Source organism: Adiantum capillus-veneris, chromosome 17 (genome assembly GCF_014529385.1).
Source record: "Adiantum capillus-veneris isolate H3 chromosome 17, ASM1452938v2, whole genome shotgun sequence".
Classification (NCBI taxonomy): Eukaryota; Viridiplantae; Streptophyta; class Polypodiopsida; order Polypodiales; family Pteridaceae; genus Adiantum; species Adiantum capillus-veneris.
Window position 1 is genome coordinate 87457158 of NC_140947.1, and position 15233 is coordinate 87472390.

The window sequence follows — 15233 nt, forward strand, 5'->3', positions numbered from 1 at the left end:
CTTATGACGAGTACTTAATTAAATGGAAGGGTCAATCTGGAAGGTTTGCTATGTGGGAATCAGTTAGAGCTTTGAAAGCCCAATATCTCTTCTTCATTGATGAGGACATCAATGCTTCTTAAGGGGGGAAGTATGTTATGTCCCGCTTATAAGAGAGGGGATCTAGCGTAGACGCTGTGTGGATGGGCATCTAGTGTCTGGGCGGACGTAGTGTGAACTCGGCTAATGTGGCCGGTCATTATTATAAAAGGGAGGCCAAGGCCTCATTTGCAGTTATCGACCCCCATTGTCAGAGTGCCAGTGGTTAGCCCGCGAGGCTAGGTGTGCACGAGGTCTCCTCGAGGAGGTGAGGCTGGGTGGTATGGGACGCTCTGTCTTACAGGTGCACGCCTACGTCCTCGGACGTTGGCCCAGCACGGGGGAGCTGCCGGATGGTGGCTATGGTCTGGTGGTTCGCTTGACGCGTGTCTGTAGGTGGTCCGTGTAGCCGGGAGATCCACTTCGTGCGTTCGTTTCAGTATCTTCCGTATTTTAATGTTGGATTCCTTAGGACCCATCAAGGTTGCATCCATTCGTATGTAACCCCTTGTTCCCATACTATACGTACCTTACGTACTCTATCGATAGGTTCGTCTCACGCTAGTTTGAAAGCATCACTGTAGCCTCGCTTGAAATATCTGCTATGTATGTGGTTTGCCAAAACCTTTATCTATGATGAACAATGCAGATTTTCTTTTATAAAAAAGTCGCATACCTTGCGTGTTAGGGAATAAAGGCCTAAGTGCCTTGTACTTATTAACTTATAAGTTAAAAGACTTATAAGTGAGGGGGCCCAAGTGTGAATGGCCCCCTAGTCACTTACTCATATACTCAAAGGTGAAGCCCAAAAGAAATTGCGTGACTTCTCCCAATTTTCTACGAGCGTTCTCTCTCTCTCTCACGTTTTCTCTCTGCGTGAGCTTCTTCTGCGCCACTCTCCTATTCTCCTTCACTCTCATTGCATAGGACAGCAAGTGGGCTCTCTCTCCTGCTCCCTCACACATGGTATCAGAGCTTTAGGGTTTCCAAGAGAGCCATTTTTCGCAACACAGATCAGAATTCTGTTCTTGCTCGCTGCGGGAAGGATATTCAACCGTTTTCGATCAACTCTGTCGCGAAGGGATCCTCTCACCGTGTAGAATCGACCTCCGGTGACAGTTTCCCCAAAATTAGGGTTTCAAAAACTGGCGAACAGCAGCCTATTTCTGCTGAAATTGACCAATTTCAGGGTCAATTTGATGCAATTTCATTAGGGCAAGTCTCACAGGTCAATCTTACAGGTGTTTCCACCAACGAGGTTTTGAAAATTCTGCAAAACAGGTGTTTACAGGTCTGATTTTTGCCCCAAAACAGGGAATTTCAGCAAGCAAATGATGTATACACCTTGTGGAAACCTTTGGTAAGGGTTTGGCAGTGAATGTACGCCGTTTTGGGGTGATTTTGCGTGAAATTTGCTCGCTGTTTTTCTGTAACAGCAAGCTGTTTTTTGCCCGATTGCGCACATTTGGGCGTGTTTAGGTCAGCAAAACAGGGTTTCAGTGTTTGCAATCACTCAGAATGTCTTCTAGCAGTGAAAGTGGCAATTTGTTGCACATTCGCAAGCTTGAAGGTGCCCATAACTTTGCTATATGGAAGAAGCAATGTTATAATGTGATGTTGCAGAAGAAACAGGCGAAACCTATTAAGTTACAGGGTGTGAAACCGGTTGATATGGAGGTTGAAGAATGGGAAGAAGTGGACGAGTTGGCTCGCTCCACGATCATGCTTTCGGTGTCTGACAATTTACTCTTCAATGTAGAGAATGAGCAGATAGCATGGGGCATGTGGAAGCGTTTAGACGAGTTGTATGCGCAGCAGAGTGCTGCCAGTAAAGTGTATTGGCTTAAGAAGCTTATGGATCTCCGCATGAAGGAGGGCACGCACATGTCAGTGCACCTCAATGAATTCAATTCTATTTTCAGCCAACTGACAGAGCTGAAATTCACGATTGATGAGGAGTTCAAAGCTACTTTTCTGCTATGCACATTGCCCGAGAGTTGGGATGTATTCCGGACAGCTCTTAGTAACTCAAGTGCGTCACTTAAGTATGCAGATGTAGAGAGTTCTCTCTTGATGGAAGAGATGAACAGGAAGAACACCACAGGTGGGTCTTCTAATGCATTGCACTTGAGAGGCAGGTCTCAACAGAGGGAGAAATCTGACAGTAAGGACAGGGCACGCAACAAATCTCGTAGGAAAGATGTTGTGTGTCATCATTGTGGAAAGAAAGGGCATTATAAACAGGAATGCTATGAGTGGAAGAAAGAGAAGAACAAGGGTGCTGAAACTGATGCAAAGGACAAGGGAAATGCCAAGAAGAGCACTGTGTTGATTGAGGAAATCAATGTTGCTAGTAGTTGTGACAGTGACAGCAGCAGTGATGTACTCAATGCCTCTTCTGTGGATGCACATATCCTTGCTATGGGTTCTGATGTGGACATGCATACTTGGATTCTTGATTCAGGTGCCTGCTTTCATGTAACACCTCATAGGGATTGGTTTACACAGTACTCAGGTGAGGTGCAGGGCACTGTTTATTTGGGAGATAACTATGCATGTCACATTGCAGGTATTGGCAGTGTCCAGTTTTCCTTTGCTGATAGTATGACTTTTGTTTTGCACAAAGTGCGCCATGTGCCACAACTCAAGAAGAGTTTGATTAGTACAGGGCAGCTAGATGATGCAGGCTATCACACCACTTTTGGTGATAGCAAGTGGAAAATTTGTAAAGGGGCCCGGATTGTAGCCAAGGGTTGTAAATCGGACACTTTGTATCCTTTGCATGTATCTAGTGTGCGTGACCATGTTGTCGCCGTAACCGAGCAGCCAAGTGTTTCTTTGTGGCATGGCCGGTTGGGACACATGAGTAAAAGAGGAATGGAAACTCTGTCTCGTTGTGGTTATTTGCCGTGTTTGAGGTATGCTGATTTTTCTCACTGTGAGCACTGTATTTATGGTAAGCACAGTCAAACACCGCACAAAAGGTCTCTTTCTTTGAAGTCTGACAGGTTAGACTTAGTGCATTCCGATGTATGTGAAATGCCACAGTTGTCCTTAGGGGGAAAGAAATATTTTGTTTCGTTTATCGATGATGCTACACGTTGTCGTGCTGTGACACGTACATAGTGGGAACGCATCCTACAAGAGTTATCTTATAATTTTTTAGATACATAATTATATTTCCTATAGTGTACATATGCATATGTAAGTATAAAAATAAGCTTTCTATCTCATTTTATTATTTATCTAAAGGGTAATGTATTCTTACTTTACCATCAAAAAATACTATGGGAAAAGTGTCAATAGCTCCATCTCTTTAACTTGGGGCAAAAAGCATTGATTCTTTCTTTCTACCATCTCATTATTATCTCACACCCTATCTAGATCCTATATCTAGAGTAATTTCCAATCTATATATATTCTATGTATTTTTCATATTTTTCTTATATTTCTTTTTAAATAACTACTAGGAGAGAATCAAATCCTAGTGGGACACTAGGTGGCATGATTTCAAAGATACACTTATTTTAATGCATTATTAGAATCATGATTACAAAACTTTGTCAAGGAGCAATGTCATGCTTTCATATGGCATGAGGTGTCCCTTGGAATCAAATGAAAGTTTAGGCTAAGGGGACCACATGAAGACTTTTGCTGCCGGAAATGGACCCTATTTTGATGAATTTTTTACACAAGGTTCCAATCCGAATTGGAAAATGATTTTAAAATGAAAATCGTAGCTAATGAGCTGAAGTTTTTGCCCATATTTTTACTTTTTTATTTGGAGCTACGGTTGAGGAGATATGATCAAAATACTAGACCCCAGTCTGCCCACATCATGCAGGGACAGCTCATTTCCAACTTTTCCAATTCCTGTTCACACTGGCTCCTCTCTTCTTGTGTAAACCCTTGGGGGTTCCCTTCACAGATAAAAGGGAACCTCTTCTTCCTTGAAAATAACTCAAGCATTCAAGCCATTGATGAGAGGAATTCTTGAGGGAGTGAGTAGTAATTCCTAATTGTACTTAGCCCCATTAACATAAGCCCAAGCCTACACTTTCTCCTAGAGGAAGACTAGCCATTCTTGTACGCTATCCTTGGAAGATCAAATCTAATCAAAGAAGGTGCTGTACTTTGCGTATCAATCAACGTTGAATTCTCCCCTCTTCTTCTCTCTCCCATCAATAATGGTGTCGAAGGGTTTCAAGTAAGATGTGTTCTACATTGACGTTTTCTTGATTTTTTGTTGTTTTCATTTTCATCTCTAATCCAACATATATATATGTATCTAATCTCATCTCCTTAACCAAACCTATCTCTCTCATTCTTAGTAATTCATCCTCTCTAGGTTCTCTTTGCTACAGGTACATCTCTCCCCGCAGTATCCTTATTGCCTACGGGCAAGAATAGGGCTTGGGAGGGAAACTTCTCATCTCTTCACTTCTCTCATATCTACATTTCTCACATACTATCCTAGATGAATAACCCACATGATGATCATTTCTATCGCTTTCACTCTGTACGATCTATTAGAATTAACGTATGGATTAGCCGTAAAATACACTTTCAACAACGTATAGTGTTTCTCTTCGGCTCTGAAAGGCTCAATGAAATACTTCTATCACCGGATCCCATCATACTACCTCTCATAGACTATAATTTTTCTTTTGATGTAAGCGTAGTTATCTTGTTATGAACCAAGAGGATTTGTACACACAATTAATTCCAATCACTAGACAAAATATATATATTATGGTAAGCACAAAACTACAATTCCAAAGAACAATTCGTAGCCTATTTGGTCAGCCAAGATTGAATGCCATTAACTCATCCATTAACCCTTTCATATTACCCATGATACGATATGACCATAGCCTTGATGTTTTCATCTTCGTATTGTTTTGACATTCTCTTTTGCGTTCTTTCTTTGTGTGTGTGTGAGTGCAAGAGAGAAAGGGTGAGTCTTCTTCGATTGCACTTCTTTCCAAACCCTAGTCTTCATGGCATCTATGGTTTAATTCCTTCATATAGTTTTTGTTGAGTTCTCTCACAAACTCTCACAGCCATAAGCCCGGTGCTTTCCTGGCAAGACCGTAAATTTCTCGACATATTTTTGGTGAACCCGACGCGAATCTGCTAGGGTGAGAGTTTGTGGGTAACCATGGGTGATCATGTTGAGCAACAGGGTGTGCATTTTGACCCAGCAACAATGCAAATGTTTCAAGCATTTGCAATGTTCATGCAACAACAACATGCTACTGAAAGAAGGGAGATTTCAGCAACGAAGGCCATACAAGCGGTCGTCAACAGAATGGATCAGTTCAATGGCAAAGATGTAACCAAGTACTTACGCGAGTATGTGAAGGAGATGGAGCTGCATCGCGTGTTAGAAGATGAGATGATTCAAAGCTTTAAGCTAGTTGTTGCTCCAGAAATTAGGGAGCAGGTTAGGGCAATTAAAGATGGGCATGGGAGAAATTGGGAAGAACTTAAAGTAGCTTTAAAGGAGGAATATTTCATGGAGGACTCTGAGAGAGTGACCAAAAGGACATTCTTAGAATGGGTAGTCAAGCCAAAGCAAGGACTATCAATAACAGAACTACTTAGGGAATTTGAGCGGCGCTATGCACAACTCACAAGGACAGAAAGGGCCACACTAGATGCAGAGAAGACAGATCTTTTCTTACAAGCTGCAGGTAAAGAGTTTCAAGAAAATTTGGAGCTTCTTCTTGAAGATAAAGATGCTGAGCAAGGACTAAAGACCGACTGGAATGAAGTTGAAGGTGCTGTCTCACTGCTTGCCAAACGACAAAGAAGAAAGGACAAGATGGTAGTAAACACTACAAGCCCTTCCACCTCAACTTCTGACAAAATGGTAAAGCCTACTTTTATCGCTCCTAAGTTTGATGAGTCCATGCTAGATGAGCTTGTGAAGGGAATGCGTGACTTGAAGGTGAAGTTTGCAAAGCTTGAAGAAAAAGGCCAACCATCAGGGCCACTTCCTAGGCAAAGACAACAGCCCAAAGAAGGGTTTGTTAATAGATGTATTTGGTGTGATAGTACAAACCATGTAAGAAGGGATTGTGATGATTTTAGTGATGCTTTGTCAAAAGATGTTGTCTTTTTTAAGGATGGTAAAATCCACTTAAGAGAGACAGGTCTACCCTTGATAACTAACTTTGGGAAGGAGGGAATGCTAACCTTAGTTGAAGATATGGCAGCCAAGCATGCCACCTCTTCAGTTGAGGCAGCTACTTATGAAGTCAAAATTGAACATTTTTGTGATGAAGAAGTGAGTGACCATCATGGTCAAATTTGGCCAAATGTCATGCAATTAGCTAAAAAGGGAAAGCTTACAAAAGAGATTCTACATGAAGCAGATGATTGCATACGTTTAGAAACAGGATGGAATGAGCCAGTGGACTCATTGTCAGTGCATGCCTACATTACAAAATGCCAACAAAATGAGGCAATTGTAGAAGAAAAGCGCAGACGTGAGAATGCTGATGAAGGACCATCAAAAAGAGCTTCTAGAAGTGGGGGAAGAAGGGACTCAATGCCTTCTCAAACACCCTCAACAAAAGGAGCATCTCCACCTGAAGTACTCATGGAGGAGTCTACAATAGGAAAGAAGAAAGAGCCAACAAAAGGAATGACAGATGCACATTCTCTGCATGAGGATTGGGGTTCTGCAGATGAAGCTTTGAATCTTCAAGAATCACAAATCAAAGATAGAGAAGTGTTTGGTTATGCTATACAGGTTGAAGTGACATCAGAGGATAGAGTAGAAGAGCAAGAAACCTCTTGGGATATGGTCTGTGATTGGGGTGATATTTCTTATCTGTGTGAAGATGCAAATAAAGATGCTTGCCATAAAGTGCCTACTATACAGGGTTGCTTGCAGGTATGCAAACAATATCTGAGGCATAAAAGGGATTTAGGTCTTGTGTCACAGGGTATAAATTGCAAGCAGGTTTGTGAGCATCTATCTGCTATGGATAGGAAGGGTATACATGGTGATGCCTTGAAGTAAGAAGAGGATGCTAGCTCTATGCTGACACCAGAGTCATGTAATGAAGAAGTGTTCTCCCTATATAAGTGGAGACATGATTCAGTTGAAGATAATTTAGCGATGGGTCAAAAAGGAAGAAGGGGTGAAGATATTGTGTCAGAGACTAACTCCAAGGAGATTTTTGAGCAGTCGATTACAAGTGACCGGGAGCATACCTACCAGGATGATTTGGAAAGGGAATTAGACACCATATTTGAGAGGTATGCAAAGTTTTATGATGTAAAGCTGGAGAGGTATTTGGTAAAAGGTGAAAGAATTGATGAGATGTTTACCATGCATATTTCTGAGGTTTCTCTCGATGTTGAAAAAGGCTATCTAGAGGACTCTTTTGAGAATGAAGATGCAGATTCAGACTTCTATGCGAAAGAGGTACATATGGATTTAGAGGTTGGTGAGAAGATTGAAGTGCAGTTTCAAAAAAATTTCAAGTATATTATCGGAGGCCTGGAAGTGTTTTTTGAAGAGGAGGATGAGGAACTTATGTCTCTACTTCATGAAGATTTTGCCCATAATGGAGATTTGTTACAAATGTTTTGGAGACAGATGTATATAACAATTCCTTCTCATCCGAGAGGAATTAAAAGATGCGGAGAATCTCAATGCTTAGTACAATACAAGTTTTTGAGTTACCCATATGATCCTGGAGGAGGTCATGGGATGACAGGGGATACAATTGCTTTCACAAGTTACCATGAGGTTGGCACATGCCGGAGGATGTGCAGGTTTAGAGGGGGTGGATGTCGTGCTGTGACACGTACATAGTGGGAACGCATCCTACAAGAGTTATCTTATAATTTTTTAGATACATAATTATATTTCCTATAGTGTACATATACATATGTAAGTATAAAAATAAGCTTTCTATCTCATCTTATTATTTATCTCAAGGGTAATGTATTCTTACTTTACCATCAAAAAATACTATGGGAAAAGTGTCAATAGCTCCACCTCTTTAACTTGGGGCAAAAAGCATTGATTCTTTCTTTCTACCATCTCATTATTATCTCACACCCTATCTAGATCCTATATTTAGAGTAATTTCCAATCTATATATATTCTATGTATTTTTCATATTTTTCTTATATTTCTTTTTAAATAACTACTAGGAGAGAATCAAATCCTAGTGGGACACTAGGTGGCATGATTTCAAAGATACACTTATTTTAATGCATTATTAGAATCATGATTACAAAACTTTGTCAAGGAGCAATGTCATGCTTTCATATGGCATGAGGTGTCCCTTGGAATCAAATGAAAGTTTAGGCTAAGGGGACCACATGAAGACTTTTGCTGCCGGAAATGGACCCTATTTTGATGAATTTTTTACACAAGGTTCCAATCCGAATTGGAAAATGATTTTAAAATGAAAATCGTAGCTAATGAGCTGAAGTTTTTGCCCATATTTTTACTTTTTTATTTGGAGCTACGGTTGAGGAGATATGATCAAAATACTAGACCCCAGTCTGCCCACATCATGCAGGGACAGCTCATTTCCAACTTTTCCAATTCCTGTTCACACTGGCTCCTCTCTTCTTGTGTAAACCCTTGGGGGTTCCCTTCACAGATAAAAGGGAACCTCTTCTTCCTTGAAAATAACTCAAGCATTCAAGCCATTGATGAGAGGAATTCTTGAGGGAGTGAGTAGTAATTCCTAATTGTACTTAGCCCCATTAACATAAGCCCAAGCCTACACTTTCTCCTAGAGGAAGACTAGCCATTCTTGTACGCTATCCTTGGAAGATCAAATCTAATCAAAGAAGGTGCTGTACTTTGCGTATCAATCAACGTTGAATTCTCCCCTCTTCTTCTCTCTCCCATCAATAATGGTGTCGAAGGGTTTCAAGTAAGATGTGTTCTACATTGACGTTTTCTTGATTTTTTGTTGTTTTCATTTTCATCTCTAATCCAACATATATATATGTATCTAATCTCATCTCCTTAACCAAACCTATCTCTCTCATTCTTAGTAATTCATCCTCTCTAGGTTCTCTTTGCTACAGGTACATCTCTCTCCGCAGTATCCTTATTGCCTACGGGCAAGAATAGGGCTTGGGAGGGAAACTTCTCATCTCTTCACTTCTCTCATATCTACATTTCTCACATACTATCCTAGATGAATAACCCACATGATGATCATTTCTATCGCTTTCACTCTGTACGATCTATTAGAATTAACGTATGGATTAGCCGTAAAATACACTTTCAACAACGTATAGTGTTTCTCTTCGGCTCTGAAAGGCTCAATGAAATACTTCTATCACCGGATCCCATCATACTACCTCTCATAGACTATAATTTTTCTTTTGATGTAAGCGTAGTTATCTTGCTATGAACCAAGAGGATTTGTACACACAATTAATTACAATCACTAGACAAAATATATATATTATGGTAAGCACAAAACTACAATTCCAAAGAACAATTCGTAGCCTATTTGGTCAGCCAAGATTGAATGCCATTAACTCATCCATTAACCCTTTCATATTACCCATGATACGATATGACCATAGCCTTGATGTTTTCATCTTCGTATTGTTTTGACATTCTCTTTTGCGTTCTTTCTTTGTGTGTGTGTGAGTGCAAGAGAGAAAGGGTGAGTCTTCTTCGATTGCACTTCTTTCCAAACCCTAGTCTTCATGGCATCTATGGTTTAATTCCTTCATATAGTTTTTGTTGAGTTCTCTCACAAACTCTCACAGCCATAAGCCCGGTGCTTTTCTGGCAAGATCGCAAATTTCTCGACAACGTAAGGTGTGGGTGTATCCAATACGTGCTAAAAGCGATGTTTTGGATACTTTCAAGAAGTTTCTTGCGTTTGTTGAGAATCAAACTGACAAGAAGCTTAGGTCTTTGCGCTCAGACAATGGGGGGGAGTATGTATCAAAAGCATTTATTGACTTTTGTGCTACTAAAGGTATTAAAAGAGAGCTCACGGCTCCTTTTAATCCCTCTCAGAATGGAGTTACAGAGAGATTGAACCGGACTATCCAAGAGAAAGTTCGGAGTATGCTGTCACATGCTGCATTACCTCATGGTTTTTGGGCAGAAGCTGTGCAAACAGCTATTCACTTGATTAATCGCTCACCTAGGAAGGCTTTGGGTGGAAAGGTGCCTGAGGAGGTGTCGTCTGGCAAGCCACCCTCATATGCACATTTAAGAGTGTTTGGTTGTGAGGCCTATGTTCACATCCGGAGTGAACTGCGCACCAAACTAGAACCAAAGTCTCATAAATGCATTTTCCTAGGATATGGTGAGGATGGTGAAATGGGGTATAGATTATGGGATCCCGCATTACGGAAAATCATACGCAGCAATGATGTCATCTTCAATGAGAATTGCATGCACAAACAGCCCACAAAGGTCGAGGAAGTGCGTCGGGTTGTTTTTGGGCAGAAGCTGTGCAAACAGTTATTCACTTGATTAATCGCTCACCTAGCAAGGCTTTGGGTGGAAAGGTGCCTGAGGAGGTGTGGTCTGGCAAGCCACCCTCATATGCACATTTAAGAGTGTTTGGTTGTGAGGCCTATGTTCACATCCGGAGTGAACTGCGCACCAAACTAGAACCAAAACTAGAACCAAAGTCTCATAAATGCATTTTCCTAGGATATGGTGAGGATGGTGAAATGAGGTATAGATTATGGGATCCCGCATTACGGAAAATCATACGCAGCAATGATGTCATCTTCAATGAGAATTGCATGCACAAACAGCCCACAAAGGTCGAGGAAGTGCGTCGGGTTGTTTTTCGTGAAGATGTTACATATGGACAGCCAAGAAGGCCCAATGTTCAGCAGCCTTTACATGCTGAAAATGGTGCTGAAAATCAGCCATTAGCTGCTGAAAATCAGCCCCAACAAGTTGCCATTGATGCACCACAGGTAGGGGAACAGGTTGATGCTCCTAGACCGCCCGTTGTTGCGATGCAACCGGCTGAACAGCCTGCTGTTTTTGATGGTTTACAGGCTGAAAATCCACCTGTTATGGATCATTGGGTGCGTAGATCTACTCGGGTGACAAGGCCCCCCGATAGATATGAACCGTCTTTGGACTATGTCATGCTTACTGATTGTGGTGAGCCGTCTTGCTATAAAGAGGCTATGCAACGGGAAGACAATAAGAAATGGCTCAAAGCAATGGTTTCGGAAATGCAGTCTTTGGAGAAAAACCATACATGGGACTTGGTTGATTTGCCTAAAGGGCATAAGGCTCTGCCATGTAAATGGGTTTACAAGACCAAGGTCACATCTGATGCTTCTTCTAAGTACAAGGCACGTTTGGTTGCTAAAGGGTACAAGCAAAAGCATGGTGTGGATTTTGATGAGATTTTTTCTCCTGTTGTAAAGCTTGCCACATTACGTCTTGTTTTAGGCCTGGTTGCTTCTGAAGATATGGAGTTAAAGCAAATGGATGTCAAAACAGCGTTTTTGCATGGCGATTTGCTTGAGATGCTCTATATGATGCAGCCAGAAGGTTTTGTGTCAAAGGGGCAAGAGAAGAAAGTATGTAGACTCTTGAAGAGCTTGTATGGTTTGAAACAGTCTCCCCGTGCATGGTATCACAAGTTTGATACATTCATGAGGTCTCAAGGATACAAAAGAAGTAATTCTGATCACTGTTTGTATATCAAAACGGCAAGTGATGGATCTCTTCTATTGCTGATTTTGTATGTTGATGACATGCTTATTGCGGGTAAAAATGTCACGGAGTTGGATGCATTACAGCAAAGCTTAAAGAATCGCTTTGACATGAAGGATCTTGGTGATGCTAATCATATTTTGGGCATGCGTATCTCTCGAGATAGACCCAACAGGCGTCTGTATCTATCTCAACGAGATTATGTTAATAAGGTGCTACATCGTTTTCATATGGATGGGGGAAAGGCACTTGGTACTCCGCTGCCTCCATATGTAAAACTGACTGCACATGACTGCCCAAACACAGATGATATGCGGGCTGAAATGACCAAGATTCCTTATGCATCAGCCGTTGGCAGTTTGATGTATGCTATGGTTGCTACACGTCCGGACATTGCATTTGCGGTGGGAGTGGTAAGCAGGTACATGAGCAATCCTGGCAAAAAGCATTGGGAAGCAGTGAAGTGTATCTTGAGATACTTGAAAGGCACTAAAGACTTGTGCATTTGTTTTGGGAAGAGTGAGATATCAGGAGTGTGCTTGATGACAAGAGCATTACACTTGTCAAGGTGCACACAGATGACAATCCTGCAGATCTTTTGACCAAGAGTCTTCCAGCAGAGCGGTTTGCATATTGCCGATAGATGATGGGTGTTGGATGAGTAAGTGCATGATCAGCTGATGTATCATAGTTAGTTGATTCTTTGATCTCCCAAGGTACATTGCCTTTAGGTGGGAGGTTGTTAGGGAATAAAGGCCTAAGTGCCTTGTACTTATTAACTTATAAGTTAAAAGACTTATAAGTGAGGGGGCCCAAGTGTGAATGGCCCCCTAGTCACTTACTCATATACTCAAAGGTGAAGCCCAAAAGAAATTGCGTGACTTCTCCCAATTTTCTACGAGCGTTCTCTCTCTCTCTCTCACGTTTTCTCTCTGCGTGAGCTTCTTCTGCGCCACTCTCCTCTTCTCCTTCACTCTCATTGCATAGGACAGCAAGTGGGCTCTCTCTCCTGCTCCCTCACATTGCGTACCTTATTTGAGGGTGACGAACAATATGATACAATATATATCATACCTTGCGTACCTTATTTGAGGGTGACGAACAATATAAGTATCATATCTGTACCTAAAGTATGGTACCTCAGGTACCTAACTACCTTGGGACCCATCAATTGTACATAATTTTCTTTTCTTGAATTTGGTTTGTTTGAATCAGAATATTAGTGAACTGTCATAAATGGAAGCCCACAAAGCGGTAGGATAACTTCTTCTCCTCTGTGCCTCTGCATGCGCCATTAATGTGATCTAGAGTAGAGTAGTACTTGCAAAAACCTCCGTAATTGCCAGCTCTTAGTTTCACGCTCTCTGCTGTGGAATGAAGCTTGGCCTTCAACATTGGCCCATTTGTCATGACCAATAGGTGTCCATCCATGATTGCCTGATAATTACTCGCATTCGTGAGATTGCTCGATTGGTGGATTGCAACTTATTGGAATTTTATGGGCATGGATTTGATTGGAGTTTTAATGGCTGTGGAGTTGGGAGTCTTGTTCACTGAACGTGAATGCTGTTGGCAGGTTCTGTTTTTCTCTGCAACATTTAATGAGAATGTCAAGAACTTTACAGTAAGGATTGCCCCAAAAGCAAATCAAGTATTTGTGAAGAAAGAGGAGCTTTCACTTGATGTTATCAAGCAGTACCGTGTGAGGTGTCCAAGTGATGCAGAGAAAGTAAACATTTTAAAAGATAGAATTTTTCCTGCGGCTGAGAAGCTTGGACAGTCGATTATTTTTGTTCGTACCCGAGCAAGTGCAAGTAATCTACACAGGAGGCTGGATGCAGATGGGTACAAATGTACCTCGATTCAAGGTGGTTTATCAAATGAAGACAGAGATCGTGTCATTCGTGAATTTCGGTCTGGACAAACAAAAATTTTGATATCAACAGATGTGCTTGCCCGAGGGTTTGACCAAGCACAGGTTATCCTTACTACTCGCGCTAGTTCAAATTGAATTGCAGGTAATCAGGTCTAACGTGCTCTCACATTTCTTGATGTTGTAGGTTACATTGGTCGTAAACTATGACCTACCATTAAAAAATGCACCTCCATACGGGCCAGATTATGAGCTTTACCTTCACCGTATTGGTCGAAGTGGTCGTTTTGGAAGAAAAGGTGAAAGATGCTATTTGTTTTTGTTTGATTTGTTTATCAGAAGCCTGTCCGAGCTGAAAATATGTTTTTGGACTTTCTTTGGAAATTAATGGTTTTCATGTTCTGAGCATCTTTTTTTGATCAGGCGCGGCATTCAACCTTCTGGTATCAGCAGCAGATGAAGAGAACTTGAATCAAATCAGCCAATATTTTAGTCGAGATATCCCCGAGGTAAGACTTATTTTATGGTGAAGATTAAGGACGGTATCATTAGTCAGTGTTCCGTCTGCTTGTCCCATGTTCCTGGAGTTAAGATCATTCTTAGTGATTGTTTTGGTGCTTCTTTGGAGTGATGTTTGCCAGGAAAGTAAGCCTCTTTTTTTTCTATTGGTATTTTAGGTTCCATGGGATGATGATGAGGCCTTTGAGAAGGTCCTGAAGGAGGCAGGGCTCGCCTAAATGACTGGCGTGTTCACTCTCTTTATAAGTTTTGAAAGTTGGACAATGATTTGTGGTTAAGCATTAAAGGCAGAGGGATTTGGAAAAGTTACCATTCGGCAAGAATTCATCTGTCTCATCGAAGTTTTGGTATACTATTAGGATGGGGTGAGTCAACCAATTTGCAGAGTAAGATACAGGAAAACCCGTCTTCTAGGCTTGTAAAATAATGCTGAGAAGTCAAATTAGGAACCTCTTTGATTTGGTGTTTTGACACGTCAGTGAAGATTCCACATCAAGAACTTGTCATTATGTCTAGCAAGCAGAGCATGGTGGTCTTCTATTCCCTGTACAGTGCTGGTCAAATTCGTGGGTGGATTTTGTTTCCAAAGCTGATGTTCTTGTCTTTTGGGTGTTCACTTTGAATTGAATAACTTGCACGTCTTGCTATGGGTGAATTAGGGCGTGCACTTGATCAGTCATATGTGCATGCGCATCTAAAATCACACATGGTCTTGGTGTAGCCACCACTTTTGCACTAGGTATCGCGGCCTGTAGTATTAAGCGGACACCCATCCAAAAGTATTCTTGCGGTCTTGGCAGGTTTTCTATGTACCCATTTCCTTGGTTTAAGATCCTACATGCCCACGATTGCCATCTCTACAGACGACAAAGGGTATGAGATGGGCAGTGCCAATATTTTGGACAGACTGGTGCGTTTTCACCAGAAGGAAAAACTGTGACTCGATGTCCCCATGCACGAAATTTAGTTTCTATTTCTTCTTTGAAGGAGAAGCATTTTATGAAGTCGCTCATGAAGCGGGTAAACGGGTATGAAATCTAGACATTTTACATACAC

General features: G+C 41.4%; 1 protein-coding gene across 1 annotated transcript in view; it reads left to right on the plus strand.

Annotated features, from left to right (window-relative positions):
* The window catches only part of LOS4 (P-loop containing nucleoside triphosphate hydrolases superfamily protein), a 58675-nt gene extending 43895 nt beyond the window's left edge, over positions 1 to 14780 (plus strand). The window contains exons 5-8 of the mRNA XM_086487151.1: positions 13362 to 13763; positions 13846 to 13957; positions 14082 to 14167; positions 14336 to 14780. Coding sequence (XP_086343277.1) covers positions 13362 to 13763; positions 13846 to 13957; positions 14082 to 14167; positions 14336 to 14395 — 660 coding nt within the window. The 3' untranslated portion in view covers positions 14396 to 14780. The remainder of the gene's footprint in view (positions 1 to 13361; positions 13764 to 13845; positions 13958 to 14081; positions 14168 to 14335) is intronic.
* The last annotated feature ends 453 nt before the right edge of the window (positions 14781 to 15233 follow it).